Source organism: Chrysochloris asiatica, unplaced genomic scaffold, assembly GCF_000296735.1.
Source record: "Chrysochloris asiatica unplaced genomic scaffold, ChrAsi1.0 scaffold00204, whole genome shotgun sequence".
NCBI classification, from domain to species: Eukaryota; Metazoa; Chordata; class Mammalia; order Afrosoricida; family Chrysochloridae; genus Chrysochloris; species Chrysochloris asiatica.
Window position 1 is genome coordinate 3,727,872 of NW_006408722.1, and position 23,397 is coordinate 3,751,268.

Below are 23,397 nucleotides of genomic sequence, written 5' to 3' on the forward strand. Positions count from 1 at the left end.
ATAATTCTTAAGTTATTCCTCTTCATGGTTTCCAACAAGAATCTTACTTAGACCTTCTTCAGATTTATTTTTTTTTATCCTTTTTTTCTGTTTGTTCTTCTATCTTAGTGGTATTGAGAGATCTATCTTCCAGCTCACTAGTTCTGGCTTCCATCTCTTCAGTTCTGCTCCTTTGCCCTTTCGGTGTATTGTCTGTCCATTTCTGATATTCTGTTATTAATCATTTAGATCTCTTTCTGTAGGTTTTGAATTGTTTCCAATGCTATATGTATCTTATTTGATTGTTCCTGTAGCGCTTTCCTGACTTCTTCCTTATTTTCCTGAACTCCATTGTAAAGTGTTTTGATACATTTTATAATCATTTTTCTCCTTCTCTGGCCTTTCCAAAGCCTGCCCTCCTTCCAGTAGGGAGTTTAGGTCTACCTCCAGCTCATTTGTCTCAGTCACTTTATCTTGTTTCTGGGCATGTGCTGATATGATCATCTGTTTCTGTTTTTTTGGGCATATTCGGTGGTTAGCTGTGGCCTTAAAACTTAGATGGGTGTGTGTTTTGGTATTTTTTATGTTTTCTAATTGCCTCCAGGTATATGTAATCAGGAAATGGGCTTCCCTTTTCACTCTTCTTCCTTTATCTCCTTGGTTCTGTCAGGCATCTGTGGCTGCTGTGATCCTTCCCTGATTGGGTTTCACCCAAGATGGCCGCTCAGCAAGCAGCTGAGCTCCTTGGATTAGAAAGTACTGGATTTTTTTCTTCTGCTACAAATTCTACTGGCTGTAAGCCTTCCAGCTTTCTAAATATTCTTTTTTAAGTGGTTCAGTGATCTGGGACCATCCCCTGTGCCTGCTTGGTCTGGTATTCTGTGTTGTTGCTGATGGAGCTCCTCAGTGCACTTCCACCTTATCTGCCATCTTGTTTGTTCTTCCAGTTCTTGTCTTTTAATAACTAGAAAAAGTATTGAATCTTTTCATTAAATAATCAGTCATTTAACCATAAATAGTTAAATTAGTAATATTTGTTTTCTTTGATCCCTGGTAACATAGTATTGTACACGTTAGGCAGCAGTTTGTATCCATTAGCTCTGTTGGAGAAAGATGAGGCTTTCTGCTCCTGTACAGATTTATAGCCTCGGAACCTTACACAAGGTTGTTAAGAGTTGGAACCAACTTGATGGCATACAACTATCATCACCATCAAGAAAGAACTATACCTTCCATAGAAGCTCATATCACTGACCAGTGCATCAAACCCACCACCTTATTTATATGCAAAATGGAGAGCAAATTCAATTGTTAGTTAATGTGGGTTTTCTGTACTTTGATGTGAAGCTGTAGCAGATATTTCAGCTGTCGGTTGACTGTTTCCAGAGTTTGTAATATCTGCTGCAACTTCACATCAAAGTACAGAAAACCCACATTAACCAACAAATGTGGCAGTCTGTTTCCATAAAGATTTGCAGCCTTGGAACGCTTATATGGTAATTCTACTCTGTCCTATCGGGAAATTGGAATTGACCACAGTGGATTAGAAGGTAGGTAGAGTTTGCATAGTCGTGGAGAATATTAAGGGCAGGAAAGCACTATATTGACAAAGATAAAAATGTACAAGAGATGTAATAGGATCTTTATGGTGGCTGAAGCAGGACCATAATGGCAGCATGTTAGGAAGGTTGGTGAGGGGACAGGGGATAGACTGTGAAGAATTTGAGTCCCAGATACAGGCATTTGGTCCTTATTCTGTAGGCTCTGGAGCAGTGTTAAGTTTGTGAGGAATTGTTTGTGCACAGTGATGCCTGCCTAGCTAGAACTGTAAGTACATGTATTTGAAGTCCCATCGTTAACAATTGAGAGAAAAGGAAGTTAATGCAGCAAGAAATGACCTATAGAGGCTTTGAGATTTAACAAAAAAATTTCCCTTCTCTTTGTTGTTCAATCAGTTCCAACTCATAGGCACCCTGTATAGTGTTTCTGAGGAGCAGCTGGTGGGTTTGAACTGCCAACCTTGGCTCATAAAAATCAGAATATGTTTTCTAGAGAAATCATTTCAAGAATTTATTTTGAGTGTTGTTCCATATCTCATTTAAAAAACCTTAGCTGTACTAATTCTTTTTATAACAGGGCAGTATTTACTATATTTGGTTTCAGTGTCTTGGTTGCCTTTCCTGGGTTAAAGACATTCCCAGGATATTTTTGAAGACTTTCTTGTCTTTTCAAAGGAAACTCTGTGTATTCTGTTCTACTTTATCTCAGCCTGTGGCAGGATTGAGGTCTGCTCTGGGAATCAGCTTGTGCGAATCATGAGACGAGAGCTGCTGTTCCACTGATCATTCAGTGTCATCTGAGCAGTCAGCCCTCTATGCTTTTTTCACAAACCACATTTGGTTTGCACATGGCTTAGGCAGCAAGGCTACAATTAAACTTAGTAAACTGCTGCTTAAAATAACATTTTTGCTGGCTTTGTTAAAAGGCTCTTTTTCCCCCCTGTGACAAACATATTTGTTGTTATTTCATACCACACTCTACATCTGTTATAATTATGTAGATAATTCTTAGTTAAATGTGGTAAAGCAGCCTCTAACACTTCAATCCTCATCAAACTTGTCTGACTGAACTTGGTTATGCCAGTTAGTGTAGGTGGGGAGCACAGTTTTTTCCAAAAGACCAGAATTAACGAAATTTTCATATAAATACTACTAACCTCTTACTACTAGTAGTATTTATATGAAAATTTCGTTAATTCTGGTCTTTTGGAAAAAAACTGCTCCCCACTTACACTAATTGGCATAACCTCTTACTGGAATTCCTGGTGTGGCACTGTGGGTTAATGACCAGACTGCAAAGCTGTTTAAACTGCAAGGTCAGCGGTTTAAGCTCACCAGTTGCTCCTCAGAAACCCTAGACAGGGTCGCTATGGGTTTTAAGCTCACCAGTTGCTCCTCAGAAACCCTAGACAGGGTCGCTATGGGTCAGAACCAAGTCGACGGCACAACAACAACCACCTTTTACTAACCCTAAATCTATTTATCCCAAATCAATTACTAATAGAGTCATGCCTATTAAAATAAGTTTGCAATCTTCTTTTCTTCCATTATTCATTCATCCCTCTGTGCTTCTCTCGTTCTTTCCTTTTTTCTGTGTTTTGAGTGACCGTTTGAACCACTTGTGTGCTTCATAAAGATGTGAATGTTATTTTAGCCAGCCCAGAGACAGTTATTTCAGTTTATAAAGAGATGGTTGTATTAAAGGCAGGGGGCGCTGTAAAATCATTAGAAATACAGGAATTAAATTCATAAGGTCCTTTGAACTTTTGCATCTTAACGAATAAAAACCATAATTGTGTGACTTAAGTGCAATGCTTTTCCATTTCATTGAGTAGTGAAAATGAGATACAGTTCTTTCAGGATCATGGGTAACTTGCAGCCACAATTAATTAGAACATAAGGTAAGAATTAAATAACTTTTGAGGTATCATTAAAACTCAAGCCAGTTGCTGTCAGATCCCGTGTGTTGTAGCACAAGTGTGTTCCATCAGGTTTTCAGTAGCTGATTTTTCAGAAATCGATTGCCAGGCTTTCCTTCAGAGGCATCTTTGGAAGAATTCAAACCTCCAGTTGTTTCATTAGCTGCTGGGTGCATTGACTCTGCATCATGCAGGGACTACATTATTATAGGGACTTTAAAACGGTATTACTAACATCTCTCACTGGTGAATTTGTTACTTTCTAGGCGGACCTATGTTGGCAGTATGCCTGGTCGTATCATCAATGGCTTGAAAACTGTTGGCGTTAACAATCCAGTATTCCTGTTAGATGAGGTTGACAAACTGGGGAAAAGTTTACAGGGTGATCCTGCAGCAGCTCTCCTTGAGGTAAGATTTAGAAAAGCCCATCTGTGATCACATTCTCATCAGACCTACATATGGAGAAGAGTATATAATCACACTGAGGTAATATATTCATCAGAGTGAATTTAGATGTGGGGAAAGACAGTTTGATACAGACTGAACTCAGAAACAATTTGATATTTAAATTGTGTTGATTTCTTTTACTTTTTTTTTTCTGATAATCCTCTCTGTTTCTTTTCCTTTATTTTTTTTTGTTGAATCCAGTGATTTTTAACAAAATTTTGTGCATGCTTATTATTTGTTGTTAAATGCTGTTAAGTCAGTTCTGACCCATAGCCACCCAGTATAGGGTTTCCATGGAGCAGCTGGGTGGGTTTGAACTGCCAGTCTTGTGGTTCGCAGTCCAGTGCTGATCCACAGTGCCACAGCAGATCAGGTCATTACAAAAGCAGCAAGCAAGTCCTCTTTGTAGTCATCCCATTTCCTTCTGTGCACTTTGACTACTGATTAGTTCCACTCTGAAAAAGAGCATGGCTGTTTTGCCTTCTTGATTTCTCAGTTTTCAGCGTTATCTGTTGACTCCCTTAATAGATGAGAATTTTGCTTTCTTTTCTTCCTCTGCCAAACTATGCCATTTTTTACTCCCATTCTCCCTATATGATTTCAATGTGATGTTAAATCATTTTGAGTATGAAGGGTCTTCACAAAATTCATGGAAACGTAGGAAAAAAACTGCATGGATTTCAAAAAAATTTTGCACCAAACGACATTAACTTTTTAAACATATCTAACGGGATCTAGTTGGTATTGTATAACACATTTAAATACTAAGTGCTGAGCTTAATGTGTGTCAGTCTGCCATAGTGTTGGTTAGCTGTTATGATACTGTTATGATACACCCCTAGAGCTGTAGAGGTAGCAGGCGGTTGTCCTGCTGACTGTGCTCTTCCATATCACTGTTTTTCCCTCACCACATACACAAAGGGGCTTCAAACTATCTGTAGGAAAATTTCTAATTTAATTAAAAGATAATGGAATGTTCTCCACAAACTCTTTGAAGTCACCTTGTTTGTATACACAAACACACACACAGGGCATCTTCATAATGTGTATTATGATAAAAACTAGGCATAGATTTCAAAAAACTTTTTTTCCCCAAAATAAACTTGTTTATTTTCTTGTATAACATATCTGAAGAGTATCTATCTATTTGAGACACTAAGGACAATAAGACATACGTTTGAAAAGAACTCCTACAAGAGCAATATGGATTCTGCTAGAATAGAAGTAAGAACGAACATCAAATTTATGGTGAGACTATAGTGGAAGAATGGTCAAATCGTTGATACTTTACAAAAAGTTTATGGGGACAATGCCCCGAAGAAATCAGCAGTTGACAATTGGATAATTTATTTAAAGTCGGGACAATGCCCCGAAGAAATCAGCAGTTGACAGATGGATAATTTATTTTAAAGTCGGGACAATGCCCCGAAGAAATCAGCAGTTGACAAATGGATAATTTATTTTAAAGTGTTAGATGATGTTGAAGATGAAGCCCACAGTGACAGACCATCCACATCAGTTTGCCAGAAAGTATCTTGTTTGTGCCCCAATTGAAGAGGACCGACAGTTAACAACAGAAACAATAACCAATATATAGACATCTCAATTGGCTCAATTTACACAATTCTGACTGAAAAATTAGTTGAGTGAGCGAGGTTTCTGCTTGTTGTTGTTAAGTGCTTTCAAGTCAGTTCCAACTCAATGACCCTGTATAGGGTTTCCAAAGCTGCTTAAATTTTTGCTGGAAGAGAAAGCTTCATCTTTCTCACAGAGAGCAACTGGTAGCATGAACCAGGTTTTTTTTGTTTTTATGTTTTTTTTTTACATTCACCAAAACCATTGTGCCCAGGTCATCTACAGATAAGAGCAGAACTTTCTATGGAAATTTTAAAGAAGTGGAACCAAGACCTGAAGCATTTCTTGGAAGAATTATAACAGGAAATGAAATAGTACAATCTGGTAAATAGCTGTCTTCTTAGGATTTCCCTTCCTTTCACCATGTTGAATTTCTTGTGTATTTCATTTTTGCTTCTTTCTTGGTTTATTCTTGCATTTTTGTGATATTAATTACCCAATAGCTTCCTGAGAAAATATGCACAGGTAAATGCTCTCAGACTTTGCATATCTGAACATTTTTATGCTTCTCTAATACATATTTGGTATGGCATTGTGGGCTAATGTGCCAGACTGCAAAGCTGTTTGAACTGCAAGGTCGGTGATTCAAGCTCACCAACTGCTCCTCGGAAACCCTTTACAGGGTCGCTATGGGTCGGAATCGACTCGACAGCACTTAACAACAACAATACATATTTGGAGTCCTGGTGCAGCATTGTAGAATAAACACTGGACTGCTAACTGTCAGTGGTCAGTAGTTCAAATCCACCAGGTGTTGTTGGAAACTCTGTACAGGGTCACTATGAGTCGGGACCAACTTGACAGCACTTAACAACCAACAACAACATAATATACTTGATCAATAGTTTTATTGGATATAGAATATGTAAAAAAGAGGGAAGAGGAAAATCAAACTCAAAATCAGCCAGAATCAGGCTGATTACTATGAGACTGAATTCAGACATGGCTCCACTTTCTTTATTCCTTTGCCGGTTTTGACACTAACCTTCCCTCTCAGCTGGCTTTGATAATTCATTGTAATGGCCACACACAACTCAGAGACAATACTCATGATTAGGGGTTTATTAGGGAAGTTTATGGGTTACAATTCAGGGTCAGAAATGCTCAGGGCATAGTTCTTCCAGTCAAAACAGACTTTCCTGAGTCATGCTTGCAAGCAGACCTTTTTCTCAGCCCAGGGCCCCTTGACCTGGCATCTGCCCTTCTCAGACAATGCTGCAAAAGCTCTTTTAGGGCTGCCAGTAAATGCCCAACGTGTCCTCCATTCCACAATATGCCTCAAGCCAAGAAGGCACTTGGCTCTAGCTCCTTTAGTTGGCAAATCTATATCCCCAGATTAAGTGTCTGGAGGCACCCCACTCCACAAGCAAGTCTCCTGCCTGAAAACATTTAGTTTTACTCACTCCCTGGGCAGGAAGACCACCCTCTTTGTCTCTTACTGTTTCTTGGTTCTATTGCTTCTGCTTCTCTACAGCTCTTCTGATGTCACAACTGTTTGTCTCTGGATCAAGGAGGTTCAGTATACAGGGATTTCGGGGTCCAAAGTTCACATCCCACTCCTGACTCTTCTTCCTTCATGGTAATGAGAGACCGCTTCTGAGATGGCTCATTTTATACCCATGTTAGAGTGCCAAGTTTGTTGCAATCATAATGACCCCAGTTAACAATCACAACTGAATTATATAATTCTATTAGCACAGTCTCCCACCTTCTCCTATCTAGACCAACCAGGAAACAAGGTCATGTGATGAGAGATGCAAACACTGTATATGGGTAGAAGAGCCATATAAAATAATTCACTGCACTATAGAATCTTAGTTGGAAATAATTTTATTTTGAACACATTTCTCCACTGCTTTCCCGTATCAAGTGGTGTTATTGATAATTGTGACTTGTTTATAATCAAGAAAGTTTTAGGATCATCTTTTTATCTAGTGTTCTTAAATTCCACAATAAAATTGCCTTGGCACATCAAGCTTTATCTGTTTTTTCTGGGCTCTTTGAAGATTCTTTGAATTGAAAAAAACCTGTGCTTCATTTTCGGGAAATTTTTTTTTTGAAATTTTCTGTTGATAATTGTCTCCTCCTCACTTGTTTAGAGGTTGCTTGGATGCTGGATCTTTGATTTTCTTTTAATTTCTCTCCTGTTATTATTAACTTTTATTTTTGCCCTGCTTTCTGAGTAATTCTTTGGTTTTTATTTTAACTGTTCTACGACTTTGCCATTTCTGCTGCCATATTTTAATTTCAAAGAAGTTTTATTTAGTTCTCAGCATATTCCATAATAGCATCTTGCTCTTGTTACATTGTTGTTTCTAACTGCTGTCAAGTCGATCCTGACCCATAGCGACCCTGCATAAGATTTCCGAGGAGCAGTTGGTGAGCTTGAACTGCCAACCTTGCAGTTCAAAAGGCTTTGCAGTCTGGCGCATTAACCCACAGCACCATTCTTGTTACATAGCTGTGATATATTCTCTTGTCTTTGTGAGAAAGGTGCTGATGAGACTTAATTTTGTTTTTCTTAACTTTATCCTTTTATCTGAATTTTATTGTGTGTTTCTTTTACTTTGTCATTTATATGCGAGTCTGTCATTAGGTGTCTGGTAATTTGTGTTAATTCTAATTTAATAGTGAACTAAAAAGCTGATTGGAAGCTGTGAACATATGAATCAGTCTCATTGACTATGAGCTTCACAATAGGATGGTCTAACTGGACTGTGAGGTTCAAGAACTTCCTGTATCAATCATTTTAGATATTCTTAAGTTGATTAAATTCCTTAGAAAATAACTCAAGTCTCTTGTCTTGGAAATGAAACCTGACTGTCAACATTCTGGGAACCAAATGAGGAGAGGGAGACTATTGCCCTTTTAGAATCCATATATATATTCCAACAAAATGTTGAAATTACTGAACACACTAGCATTAATATCACACACAGGTAAAGTTTTGCTGACAATAATTTAAAAATTGTTGAGAAAGTACATCCATAAGGAACTGCCAGAAATTCAAGGTGAATTTAGAAGAGGATGTGGAACGAGGGATATCATTGGATGCCAGATGCATCTTAACTAAAAGGAAAGATGTTTACTTGTAATTCATTGTCTTGCAAAGGCTTTTGACTGTATGTATCATAAATTATGTATAACATTGCAAAAAATGGGAATTCCAGAAAATTTATTTGTGCTTATGTAGAATCTGTGTATACCCTAAGAGATATTCATTGAAACAGAACAAGGGATTGCTGAATGGTTTAAAATCAGGAAAGGTATGCACCAGGGTTGTGTCCTTTCACCACACTTATTCGGTCTGTATGCTGAGAAAGTCATCTGAGAAGCTGGATTCTATGAAGAAAAGCATGGCATCATGACACGATGTTGCTTGCTAAAAAACAAAAAGAAGACTTAAAGTACTTATTGATTAAATCAAAGACTGTAGCCTTCGATATGGATTACACTTCAACATAAAACAAAAATCTTCACAACTGGACAAATTGGCAACATCATAATAAACAGAGAAAAGACTGAAGTTGTTAAGGATTTCATTTTACTTGGATCCACAATCAGCATCTATGAAGCAGCAGGCAGGAAATCAAATGACATATTATCTCATTGGATAAATCTTCAAAAGACCTGTTTTAAAGTGTTAAAAGCAAAGGTGTCACTTTGAGGACTAAGGTACATCGCACCCAAAATACGGTATTTTCAATCACCTCATTTGCATGCAAAAACTGGACAGTGAATAAGGAAGACCAAAGAAGAATCACTATATTTGAATTGTGGTATTGACAAAGAATAATGAATGCACTGTGAACTGCCAGAAAGTGAGCAGATTGTCTTGGGAGAAATACGTCCAGAGGGTTCCTTAGAAGTAAGGCCTTCATCTCATGTACTTTAGACATGTTATCAGAAAAAATCAGTCCCTGGAAAGGGTCATCATGCTCGCTACAGTAGAGTCATTGAAAAAGTGGAGACCTGAATGAGATGGATTGACAAAGTGGCTGCAGTAATGGGCTCAAAATAGGCATGGTTGAGGATGGCGCAAGCAAGACCAGGCAGTGTTTCATTCCATTGTACATAGGGTCACTATGAGTTGGAATGGATTTCAACAGCACCTACCATCAACAACAATGTATATGTAGTGGCCTGGGTGACATAACAGGTTAGACATTTGGCTGCTAACCAAAAAAAAAAGGTTAGCCATTTGGGTCCACCTAGAGGTGCCACAGAAGAAAATTCTAGTTACCTACTTCTGAAAAATCAGAAAACTGCATGGAGAATAGTTCTGTTCTGATACACATGAGGACACCAGGAACCAGAATTAATTTAAGGGCAACTTTGTTTTTTTTTTCCTTCCATGTATGCATTCATCTGAACCCTCGTGTTTAATTCAGTGCAGAGTCTCCTCGGTTGTATCCAGTGTCCTTTGTGCGAGACAGTACTATTTGGCCTTCCTTAGAAAATAAAGCTTCCGTATTTTGCTAGGGGTGGAAAGGACATCTGAAGATGTTCTTTTTTTTTTAAAGGTTTTATTGTGAATTGAGTGATAGTTTACATGGGAGAATGTGGGTTTTACACTCATCGTTTCATTGCAATGATTACAGTCCCCTCCGTGCATCATCATTCAACAGTATTTGCTTCTATTCCCCTTGTGGGTGTTTTGTTTTTTTGTTTTTTGGGGGGGGAATGTACACCAAATCACTCATGAATATATAAACATTTAAACAACCAAAGGACGTATTTTGCCAGCACACAACCTGTCCCTTCCCATGAGTCTTGATTCCTCAGGTGCTCTGTCTCTTCATGTCTTCATCTCTACCTGCATCTCTGGTGTCACTGCTTCTCTGGATAGAATCCCACATTCTGCTCGTGCTCTTCTCCCTTGATGGTCTTAGAGTCCTTTGTTCTTGGAATGTAAGATTAACTACTCCCCCCTTTTTGTTACAAAACTTCTACCTTTACAGTTGTGACAGTTGCAGTGAGTCACAATAACAGTTATTCAACATTGAATCATAAGCATCTTATCCCCATCTCTTTTCATCAGACCCTTCTAGACAAGAGAAAACTATTCAGTGGGGATTTACCTCCCCATTCCCACCCCCCTTACACTCTGAAACAAAACTCCTTTTTTCTTTTTTTTTTTTTTTTTTATTGCTTCAAAATCATAGACAGCTTTATTAACAAAAACATCAAAATGTTCAACTATTATTTCTGAACATGTTCTCCATCTAGGCCTATACACTTTTTTTTTTTAAGGTTTTTATTGTGGATTGAGTGAAAGTTTACAGGGCACATCATCAGTTTCACATTCAACCATTCATATGACTTGTTTCATTACATTCATTATAATCCCCCTCCATACATCATCAGTTAACAGTGTTTCTCTCTATCCTCTTTAGCTTTTGGGGGCGTGGAGGGCTTTGCCTTTTTGGAATTTACAGTCTCGGCTTTTAGGGAAGGCTTTTACATTTATCTGTGGATATCCAGGGCTCATGTATGCGATTCCTAACAAGCATAACTGAATAATCAGATGAGGGACAGTTTGCTATGTCTGCTAGGTGGTTAAAGTCTGATTCTCAGAGCCTATGGTTTGGACGGTCTGCAACGCTTGGGCCCACAGGGCCTTGAACTCCTGGCCGGGTCTGCACGGTCTGCATCAGTTTCCCCCTTATTTATTATTTGTTTAAGGGATGCTGCCTGTCTTAGGCGGTCAATGCGAATTCCTCCGTCTTACCTGTCATCGAAACTCATTGCAGCATGGCCGAGGTTCCACGTGATCCTTACCCATCTCTGGCCATACGTCCAGCATAAACAGCTGCCATCCAAAGACAGCAGGGAGGGAGGAGACTGGCTGGGGACCCCATACGCAAGACATTGCCAGACCACCACCCGCTCTAAGGTGACCAAGCAGGATCACTATGCTGAGGTTCAATCAAGTTCTTAGGGGATCTTAATCTCTAGCAGGGGTAGCAAATTAGTAGCCACTCAGTGCTCAACTTGAGAATTACTTATATCAGAAATTTGAGCATGTAGCTGATGAATATCCACAGACAAGTGGATATTATTCCACAACCTCCTAAAATGCTGTTGAATTAAGTTCCAATCAAGTTCTGGATTACTGAAAAATATAACACAAATCTACTTATATCGTGAACAACCTTAGCTGGGAGTGTAAACTGGATATATTGTATCTTATTTCCCTTGAGCGATCTTCCTTTCTCTAAAGCATTTAGTCTGTTTTGTAAGCCTTTATCAATTTACTCTTGGATCCTATGAGCGAAACTAATATCCCTAGACAGTTGATTTACATGGTGGGCAGGGCAAAAAAGGTAACAATTCCTATTGGTGCAGTGATTCTTGACATGAGAGCAAAGGCACATGGCACATTTAAGGGCCAGGCACTGCAATGATTACCTAGCTTCTGAAAACATTAGCAGGCAATAAAACTTACGATGGTTGATGAACAAAACTCCCTCTTGAAAATTTGTAAGCCAGTCGCTTTTTGACTTTATAGCACCCTCATTTTAGGTAGCCAACGTCTGAGTCGCCCGTCCATATCAACCCTGTATACAGAGGGGATAGAATTGATACTTGATGTGAAGACTCCTTCCCACTCAGCTGGTATTTTGAGCTACTACATCCATAAGTATAGATCAAGTTCATCAAATTGTAGCAATTTACACTTGTTTCCTTTATAAAAAAAATTTGTTTTATCTTCCTCTAGTTGAGTTCTGATCATCAAGCCATCAAGGCAAGGTTGAATGTGTAGTATCTACAATTTGTGCATTTTTGTGCGTCTCCCCTCACTTCACATCAGCTGGACGCTTCACTCTCAGCTCTAGCCCTCCATGGCTATGTCCTTGTCCATGGGCTCAGGAGTCCCAGGTCTCACCACACTTCAGACCAACCAGCCCTTCCTTTTCTCTGTCTCATCTCCATGTCAACAGGAGTCTATGGAAGGTGGTTGAACTCAGCCTATGTCTTCATTGATGCCTTTCCTCCTCTTCCACTCACCAGTAGACCAACGTGGTTTCCAACAGTGTTACATGCCTGCTTATGTGTTCCCTGAGTTTCAGTCTTAGAGGAGGGTTTATTCTGAAGGGACTTGAGTGCTTGCCTTGATAGCTTTCCAGTGAGCAACTTGCTTGTTCATTTATTAGCCAATCAGACTGCCATTTTTATTTTAGATTTTTCCTGCTGGTCTTTCAAGAAGTATCTTCTGTTACTCTGACTGCTCCAGGCTTGTCTGCTTGTCCTTTCAAATGGGAATGTCTCACCTCAGAAGGTTCTGGATGGGGCTCAGGATTCCACCTAAGGTCCTGTACACTATTAAGGCTCCGCATGAACCCTATTTCACTCTGCAAGGTCTAGGACCCCTTTTAGGTATTCCAGTCACTTATAGGCTGAAGATGGGCTTACAACTTGGAAATTATGTCTTAAACATAATTTAATGAATCCTCATTCTAGCACCTCTTTACACTTCCTAGGTAGATTGTTATTCATAATAAAATTGATATATAAAATTAAGGGGGAAACTTGATTTGTGAAATGTTTAAATTTTTCTTTTATTTTCTTGTGTTTTGTTTTCTCGGGCTTCTTGTTTCTTTTGTTTTTGTGATCTTCACAGAGCAGGATGGCCTGAACATGCACTTTGTAAGAGGAAGTCTGTACATTCTGATTTGCCTGGCACAGTCATAGTTTCTACCTAATTATTCATTACACTGTCTTTTAGTCTCAGAAGTGAGTGCTGTTTAGACAATAAAAAAATAGTTAAATCTAAAAGCCCCAGTGATTTGAGGTAGTTTGGTTGGATTGTTGTTGTTGTTAGGTTCCATTGAGTCTGTACTGACTCATAGCGACCCTGTACACAACAGAATGAAACACTGCCCGGTCCTGGGCCAACCTCATGATTGTTGCCACGTTTGAACCCATTAATGCTGCCACTTTGCCAATCCATTTCACTGGGGGGTCTTCCTCTTTTTCTCTGACCTTACCAAACATGATACCCTTCTCCAGTGACTGACCCCTCCTGACAATATGTCCGAAGTATGAGAGCAAAGTTTGGCCATCTTGGCCTCCAAGGAGCACTCTGGCTGCACTTCTTCCAACACATAGCTGTTTGTTCTTTTGGCAGTCCATGATACTTTCAGTATTCTCCTCCAACACCATAACTCAAAAGCATCAATTCTTCTATGGTCTTTCTTATTCACTGTCTAGCTTTCACATGCATATGAGGTTATGGCTTGTGTCAGGTGCACCTTAGTCCTCAAGCTGACATCTTTGCTCTTCAGCACTTTAAAAAGGTCTTGTGCAGCTGATTTGTGTAATGCAATGCGTCGTTTGATTTCTTGGCTGCTGCTTCCATAAGTGTTGATAGTTGATCCAAGAAGAATGAAGTCCTTGACAACTTCAATCTTTTCTCCATTGATAAGAATGTTGTTTACTGGTCCAGTGGTGAGGATTTTTGTTTTCTTTACATGGATATGCAATCCATACTAAAAGCTGTGATCTTTGATCATCAGTAAATATTTCAAGTCCTCTTCACTTTCAGTAAGCAAGATTGTATCATCTGCATATCACAGGTTGTTATTGAGTCTTTCTCCAATCCTGATGCCACCTTTTTCTTCACATAACCCAGTTTCTCAGATTATTTGCTCAGCATGCAGGTTGAATAAATATGGTGAAAACATACAACCCTGTTGCACACCTTTCTTAATTTTAAACCATTCAGTGTTCCCATGTTCTGTTCGAACAAGTGCCTCTTGGTCCATGTGTAGATTCCTCAGCACAATTAAGTGTTCAGGAATATTCATACTTCGCAGTGTTGTCCATAGTTGGTTTATTTATACTGTGAGATTTTTTTTTTTTTTTCCTTATAACTGGTTTACTGTACAGTGCTATTACCAATAAACTAGTGAATACCATTTAAGATTTCAAATAACACCTTTGAACTTTTGGGTTAATTTATGGTGAAATTATGTCTATCCTGTTGAAAAGTATTTAAGGGTAATTCCCCGATCAATAGTTATGTTCCTCAACTGACTGCTTTTGAGAGGGATTCAATATTTGTTTTATTGAATTAATCTCTTCTGATAACCAGCAGCTAGCATTTTGTCTGATGTAGAACTTGGTATTCACTTTTTCCTAATTGATTTATTAATATCTCAAAATAAAAGTATGAAATCCTTAGATGATGCCACAAAGTAAATGTCATGAGATAGTCTTATTATGAATAGCATGACATTGTTTTAGACCATAATACATGCTGTAGAATGGGCTGATTAGATAGTTACAGAAGTAATGAGGCTGTCTTAGCAAATCTCCTGACTGCCTCCTCACCTGCCCAAATGTTGGGTAATGAACTCTATATCTAACAGGTTGTTGCAATGATTAAATGACATTATATGTAAAAGTGCTCAGTAAACTTGGCAGTGCACACAGATGTTACTTTAACTTAACTTCGATGGTATTTCTTCTGTGTCCACTGTGAAACCCACTTGCTGTTTCCATTGTAACAGGCCCACCTGAAGGAGGGGGGAAAAAAATCACTCAGGTGCACTAGTGTTCATGACAGCATTATTCACTGTAACCAAAAGGTTGGAAAAAACCCCAAGTACCCATCAACAGATGACTGGGTAGACAACATGTGGTTTATACAGACAGTGGAATATTATTCAAACATATGATTGCCACAAATAACAGCTCAGCAGAGAAGTAGAGAGTCATCATGAGGGCAGTTGGCATCAGAAATGGTGGAAAAGTTGATTGACCTCCACCTCCTAGCAACCAGCTTTCAGCTGATGCTGATTATGATTGCTCCTTGTAAAGTTAGGCGAGTTCAGACGCTAGAAAATTACAACCCTGTATCTGATGGACAGCCTTACTAAACTCATTAATAGTAGCTTCCTTTCCTCCCTTTATTTTGGTCTGTCTTTGTTGTCTCTTTATATATGTTATGACATTAAGCTTTTTGAAAGCTTTGTGTGCTGCACATGCAAGGCTTGACATGCCTGGTTGACTTCACTATATGATGATAAATTAGGGACTTACTTCTGGTTGTTGTTGTTAAGTGCCGTCGAGCCGGTTCCGACCCATAGTGACCCTGTACAGGGTTTCCGAGGCTGTAAATCTTTATGGGAACAGAAAGCCTCATTTTTCTCCCACGGAGTGGCTGGTAGTTTCAAACTGTTGACCTTAAGGTTTGCAGCCCGATTCGTAACCACTACCCTACCGGGGTGTGTCTTATTTCTTGGGCCAGTCAGTATATCCAGAGAAGGTTGTCTTTTAGTATCTGTTGTGAATGGCAGAGAATGCCAGGTGCTCTTTATGCTCAAGGTTGAACGGAAGAATACAGTGGTTTTCCATCATTCACTACGTAGATTTTCATTTGATACAGTTGGATTTGTTATATCATCTCTTGCCATTCTTTGTTTTGCACTATCTGTGATTCTGAAGCCAGGATGGTCCTGTGTGATGAGAAGAAACCTTTGCTTACCTGCACAGAATGGTGAAAGGGAATTCTTTAAGAATTTCAGCCACCCTTTTGTTAAGAACCCTGTGGCTCACTCTCTGTCTTGCTTGATAGAGGGAGCCTTCAGTTTCTAAACTTTTTGTGAGTTGTTGCTGGCAGCTCCCTTTGCAGATGATTAGTATTTTGCCTTTTTAAGCTTTGTTAACTCCTCTGCCCATATCTATAGTCCAAAAATTTTGTTCACCTTATTTCATTATACCGTATTTCTATTTCTTTTGACCATATGGGTTTATATAGCTTCTGCATATCTTCTCATTTTAGTGCATTTGATGCGTATGCCCTCTTAAAAAGATTTTATAATTTCCAACTTCTAGCATAAGATTGTACCTGTATTCCGCATGCTTGCATTTATATTCTTTGCTCTGATTGGTGCACTTTGGTATATATAGAAATAATTGCTTTGCTTTGTGTGTGCGTGTATATCCTATATGTGATTGAACCCACAGTGCCACACTAGGATTCCTAGAGAATACCAATATTATATCCTAGAGAATAGCAATACTATGAAGCATAAACAAATGTGAAAGTCCTGATATGGCACTGAGGAATAGAGCACTGGACTGCAAGATCAATTTGAGCCACAAGGTCAGCAGTTCAGACTCAGCCACCTCTCCTTGGAAACCCTATACAAGGTCGCTATGCATTGGGACCAACTGGACGGCACTTAACAACAATAACAATGAAGATACGTGTGTGTGTATTTGTTATGCTACTGCTATTCTGTAGGTTTACATTTATTTTTTCCGCATATAAATTGAGAGATGATAAGTGCAGTTTCTCTACTGTCAGTTTCACTTTGCAATTTCTAATAGAATATTTATTATTTCATTTTACTGTGTTTGTTATATCTTCATTGCTAATATATCTTGCTGTCTAGACAAAATTATTTTCTGCGTTTCATTCAGGGTTTTAATTTTGGTTTTTCCATGGGCTGATACTAATTTTGTGATTCTTTTTATTAGCAAATGGCAGGCATAGTTTTTTCCATTACCTAATTTTTAACCTTCCTGTATTACATGTTATTCCCACCATTTGTATTCCAGTCTGTCTTACTGGGGTGGCTTGTGTGTTGCTATGATGCTGAAAGCCGTGCACTGGTATTTTAAGTGCCAGCAGGGTCATCTGTGGTGGACAGGTTTCAGGGGAGCTTCCAGACTCAGACAAACTAGGAAGAAGGAAAGGCAGACTGCTTTTGAATGATTAGCTGTTGAGAATCTTTGGAATAGCAGTGAATATTGTCAGATACAGTGCCAGAAGATGAAAACCCTATGAATAGTAGCAAAACGTTGATAAATACAGTGCTGCAAGTTAAGGTCCTTAGGTTGGAAGGTATTCAAAATAGGACTGGTGGACAGCTTTCCTCAAAGTAGAGTTGATCATAATGATGCAAATGGAGCAAAGCTTTCAAGACAGCTGCAAGCATCCATTAATAATTGGAATGTAGAATATGTGAAGTATAAAGCTAGGAAAATTGGAAGTAGTAAAAAATGAAATGGAATGCATGAAGATCAATATGGTAGGCATTAGTGAGCTGAAATAGACTGGTAGTGGTCATTTTGAATCCAACAGTCGTATGGTTTACTATGTCGGGAACCTCAGATTTAAGTGAAAGGGTGTTGTATTCATCATCAAAAAGAGCATTTCAAGGGCAACCAGAATGCTTCTTAGAAGTAAGGATGGTGAGATTTTATCTCTCATACCTTGGGCATATTATCAGCTGGCACCAGTCCCTGGAGAAGTTCATTGTGCTTGGAAAAGTGGAGAATCAGTGAAAAAGAGGAAGGTGGATTGACACAGATGCAGGACCAAAGGACTTAAACATTAACAATTGCAAGGATGGTCATTGTTTTATTCTGTTGTGCATAGGTTAGTTATGAGTTAGAACGTATTCCATGGCACCTTACAATAGCAGCAGCATTTACTGTCTTTGACCCTGGATGTTGCTGTGGAGAACTGATAGGCCATTTGGGTTTATGTTTGTTTGTTTAATTATAGAAGAAAAATGTGTGCATACATATGTATTGTTTCCTGGGCATTGATAATTATGCATCAATTTTTGGTTTAGTTTTTATTGCTACTTGTGAATATGAATATTTAGTTTTTTATTTGGTGGGTAATTTTTTTATTATTGTTTTATATGGTTGAATACTTTTTTAGGAACAGAATATATTCATAAGTTCCATCATCTGTATCTTCCATATTGCTTATGGTGCAAATGTTTTGATTTTGTTATTTGTTCTTTCACTGTGATTATTATGTTACGCCTTTGTTTCATGTCAACAGTTCATTTTACAGCAGTGTATATCTGATTTCTTTTGTTTCTAAATGATCAATTTTATAATAATGGTGTCTTCACTTCTAATATATCTCTTTAGCTATAAATTTCATCTCATTTTGTTGTTTTATCATCTGAGTGCTTGGTTGCTTATAATCTGTTTGTCTTATTTCTATAGTGGTGGGTTCAGTATTCCTAAATTGAAATGCCTTGGTGTGACAGAAGTTGGGACTTTATGTTGTATATAAATAAATATAGGGTAATTTAAAAACAAAAACAAAAAGACCATTTCAAGCTCTATCTTGAAGTACAATGCTGTCTGTGGTAGGATAATATCCGTATGCCTACAAGGAAGACCAAGCTATACCACTATTACGCAGATTTATGTACCATCCACTAGAGCCGGTGATGATGAAATTGTGGCACTGTTGCATATGCACTCAACCACAAGGTTGGTTTAAATTGCACAGTCATGAGTTTAAAATCACCAGCTGCTCCTGGGAAACCCTTCATAGGGTCACTATGAGACGGAACTGACTCAATGGCACTTAACAAGAATAATAACCAACTTTTGCCATCTGAAATGGATCAAACATGTAAACAAGATACTTTGATAATTACTTGTAATTGGAATACAAAAGTTAGAAACAAAGAAGGATCAGTAGTTGGAAAATAAGGCCTTGATGATAGAAATGATACTGGAGATTGTATGATAGAATTCAGTAGGACCAACGACTTATTCTGGTAGTGTAGTGGTTACGAGTCAGGCTGCTAGGGACAAGATCAGCAGTTCAAAACTACCAGCCATTCCACGGGAGAAAGATGCTGCTTTCTGCTCCCATAAAGATTTACAGCCTTGGAAACTATACAAGGTCTCTCTGAGTCAGAACAGACTTCACAGCACACCACTACCACCACCACTGCCCATAACTTATTCATTGTAAACACCTTTTTTAAACAACATTAAAGGCCTCACCTTATGAAATACACAGGAATCAAATTGACTACATATGTGGGGAAAAACGATGGAGAAGCTCAGTATCATCAACCAAAAACCAGACCAGGGCCAACTGGAATAGATCATTCAGTGCTCATATGCAAGTTCAAGCTGAAGCTGAAGAAAGTTAAAGCATGTCCATGAGAACCAAAGTATGACTTGAATATATTCCACTTAAATGTAGAGGCCATCTCAAGAACAGATTTGACACATTAGACACCAATGACCAAAAACCAAAGTGTTGTGGGATGCCATCAAGAACATTATACAGGGAAAAGCAAAAATATATTCAAAAGACAGGAAAGAAAGAAAAGACGGAAATGGTTGTTAAAGAGAATCTGAAACGTACTTGTGAGTGTTGTTGTTGTTAGGTGCCATCGAGTCGATACCGACTCTTAGCGACCCTATACACAACAGAATGAAACACTGCCCAGTCCTGGGCTAACCTCACAATTGTTGCCATGCTTGAGCCCATTGATGCTGCCACTTTGCCATTCCATCTCACTGGGGGCTTCTCTTTATCTCTTACCCTCCACCTTACCAAACATGATATACCTCTCCAGTGACTTGTCCCTCCTGACAATATATCCGAAGTATGAGAGACGAAGTTTGAGCATCCTGGTTTCCAAGGAGCTCTCTGGCTGCACTTCTTCCAATACATAGCTGTTTGTTCTTTTGGCAGCCCATGGTACTTTCAGTATTCTCCTCCAACGCTGTAACTCAAATGCATCAATTCTTCTATGATCTTCCTTATTCACTGCCCAGCTTTCGCATGCATATGAGGTTATTGAAAATACCATGGCTTGGGTCAGGCACACCTTAGGCCTCAAGCAGAAACTTTTGCTCAATACTTTAAAATGGTCTTGTGCAGCAGATCTGTCTTATGCAATATGCAGTTTAATTTCTTGACTGCTGCTTCCATGAGTGTTGATGGTTGATCCAAGAAGAATGAAGTCCTTGACAACTTTAATCATTTCTCCATTGATAACAATGTTGTTTATTGGTCCAGTGGTGAGGATTTTTGTTTTCTTTACGTTGAGATGCAATCCATACCAAAGGCTATGGTCTTTGATCTTCATCAGTAAATGTTTTAAGTCCTCTTCACTTTCAGCAAGCAAGGTTGTATCATCTGTACATCGCAGGTTGTTAATGAGTCTTTCTCCAATCCTGGTCACCTTTTTCTTCATATAACTCAGCTTCTCGTATTATTTGCTCAGTACACAGGTTGAATAGTATGGTGAAAGACTATAACCCTGTTGCACACCTTTCCTAATTTTAAACCATTCACTGTTCCCATGTTCTATTTGAACAACTGCTTCTTGGTCTGTGTGCAGGTTCCTCATGAGCACAATTAAGTGTTCTGGAATACTCATACTTCACAATGTTATCCATAGCTTATGATCCACACAATCAAAGGCCTTTGCATAGTCAATAAAGCACAGGTAAACATCTTTCTGGTACTCTGCTTTCAGCCAGATCCATCTTACATCAGCAGTGATATCCCTCGTTCCACATCCTCTTCTGAATTTGGCTTGAACCTCTGGAAATTCTCTGTCAATATATGGTTGCAGCCGTTTCTGTATTGCCTTTAGTAAAACTTTACTCATATGGGATAGCAAAGATATCTGATGATTTCCATATTCCATTGGGTCTCCTGTTTTTGGATTGGGCACAAATATGGATCTCTTCCAATCAGTTGGCCAGATGTCTTCCTTGTGAGTGTAGAGAAGCTAAAGTGAATTAAAGAAATGAGGAAATTAAAGAGTTGAACAGAAAATTTCAAAAGAGCAGCTCAAGAAAACAAAGTGCAAAGACCTGGAGTTAGGAAACCAAAAGGCTCAACATTTCTCAATCTAAAAGCTCTGAAGAGAAAAATCCAAACCTTGACTTGCTATATTGAAAGATCCTATGGGCAAAATATTGAGTGATGCAGAAAGTATCAAAAGAAGATAGAAGGAATACACAGAGTCACTGTATCAAAAAGAAACGGGCGATGAGGTTGCATATGATCAAGAACTGATACAAGCTTCTCTGAAGACATTGATGGAAAAACAAGACTCTAGGAATTGATGGAATACAAATTGAAGTCTTTCAACAAACTGATGCAGCCCTGGAGGCCCTCATTTGTCTATGCAAGAAATTTGGGAGACAGTTACGTGGCCAACTGATTGGAAGAGATCCATATTTGTGTCCATTCCAAAGAGAGGTGACCCAACAGAATGCGGAAATCATCAAACAATAGCATTAACAACACATGCTAGTAAAATTTTGCTAAAGGTAGTTTTAAAAATGGTTGCAGCAGTACATAGACATGAAACTTTCAGAAATTCAGGCCAGATTCAGAAGAAGATGTGGGACTAAGGATAATATTGCTGATTTCAGATGAATCTTGGCTGAAAGCAGAGAATACCAGTTTTTGTGCTTTATTGACTATACAAAGCTGTCTGAATCATGACAAATTATGGACAATATTGTAAAGAATGGATATTCCAGAAAATTTTATTGTGCTCATGAGAAACCCATACACAGATCAAGAGGAAGTCATTGGGATAGAAAAAGGGAATACTGAATGATTTAAAATCAGAAAAGCTGTGTGCCAGGGATGTATCCTTTCATCATATTTATTCAGTCTATATGCTGGACAAATAACCTGAGAAGCTGGATTATATGAAGAAAAATGTGACATTAAGATTGGAAGATTTATTAACAACCTTCAGTATGCAGATTATACAACCTTGTTTGCTGGACATGAAGAGGACTTAAAGCATTTACTGATGAAGAACAAATACTGCAGCCTTCAGTATGTATTACATCCCAATGTAAAGAAAACAAAGATTCTCAAAACTGGACCAATAACATGATAAATGGAGAAGTGATTGAAGTTGTTAAAGACTTCATTTTGATTAGATCTACAATCAGTACTCAAGGAAGGAGCAATCAAGCAATCGAAGGGCATATTGCATTAGGCAATTTGCAAAAAAAACCTCTTTCAAGTCTTTTAAAGAGCAAAGATGTCAGTTTAAGGACTATGGTGTGCTTGACTGAAGCCATGGTATCTTCAGTCACCTCATATGCATGTGAAAGTTAGAAAATGAATAATGAGCAATACCAATTGCTTATATGCAAGTTCAGGCTCAAGCTGAAGAAAATTAAAACAAGTCCACAAGAGCCAAAATATGACCTTGAACATATCCCACCTGAATTTAGAGATGCTCTGGAGAACAGATTTGATGCATTGGACACTAAAGACCGAAGACCAGAAGAGTTGTGGGATGACATCAAGAACATCATCCAGTAAGTAAGCAAAAGGTCATTAAGAAGACAAGAAAGAAGGAAAAGACCAAAATGGATATCAAAAGGAACTCTGAAATTTGCCTTTTCCACTATCTGGCCTTATTTTGGCTAATGACATAGAGCTTTTCCACCGTCTCTTTCCACAGATGTAGTCAGTTTGATTTCTGTGTATTCCATCTGCTGAGGTCCATGTGTATAGTTGTCTTTTGTGTTGTTTCAAGGTGTTTGCAAAGAAGTCATCATTGATCTTGCAAAATTCTATCATGAGCTCTCCAGCATCATTTCTGTCGCCAAGGCCATATTTTCCAACTACTGATCCTTCCTCTTTGTTTCTAACCTTTGCATTCCATTCGCTAGTTATGATTAGTACATCTTGATTGCATATTTGATCAATTTCAGACTGAAGAAGTTGGTAGAATTCTCCATCATCATCACTAGCTTTAGTGGTTGATACATAAATTTGAATAATAGTGATACTAACTGGTCTTTCTTGTAGGCGTATAGATATTATCCTATCAGAGACAGAGTTGTACTTCAAGATAGATCTTGATAAGTTCTTTTTGATGATGAATGTGACGCCATTCCTCTTCAATTTTCCATTTCCAGTTTAATAATCCATGTGATGGTCAGATTGAAAATGGCCAATACCAGTCCATTTCAGATCACTAATACCTAGGATTATGTTTATGAGTTCCATTTCATTTTTGACAATTTGCAGTTTTCCTAGATCCATACTTCATACATTCTATATTCTGATTATTAAT

General features: G+C 38.4%; 1 protein-coding gene across 2 annotated transcripts in view; it reads left to right on the forward strand.

Moving 5' to 3' along the window:
- Positions 1-23,397, forward strand: part of LONP2 (lon peptidase 2, peroxisomal) — a 166,292-nt gene that overhangs the window by 69,194 nt on the left and 73,701 nt on the right. For both annotated transcript variants that reach the window (XM_006872570.1, XM_006872571.1), the window contains one exon: positions 3,724-3,865. In XM_006872570.1, coding sequence (XP_006872632.1) covers positions 3,724-3,865 — 142 coding nt within the window. The remainder of the gene's footprint in view (positions 1-3,723; positions 3,866-23,397) is intronic.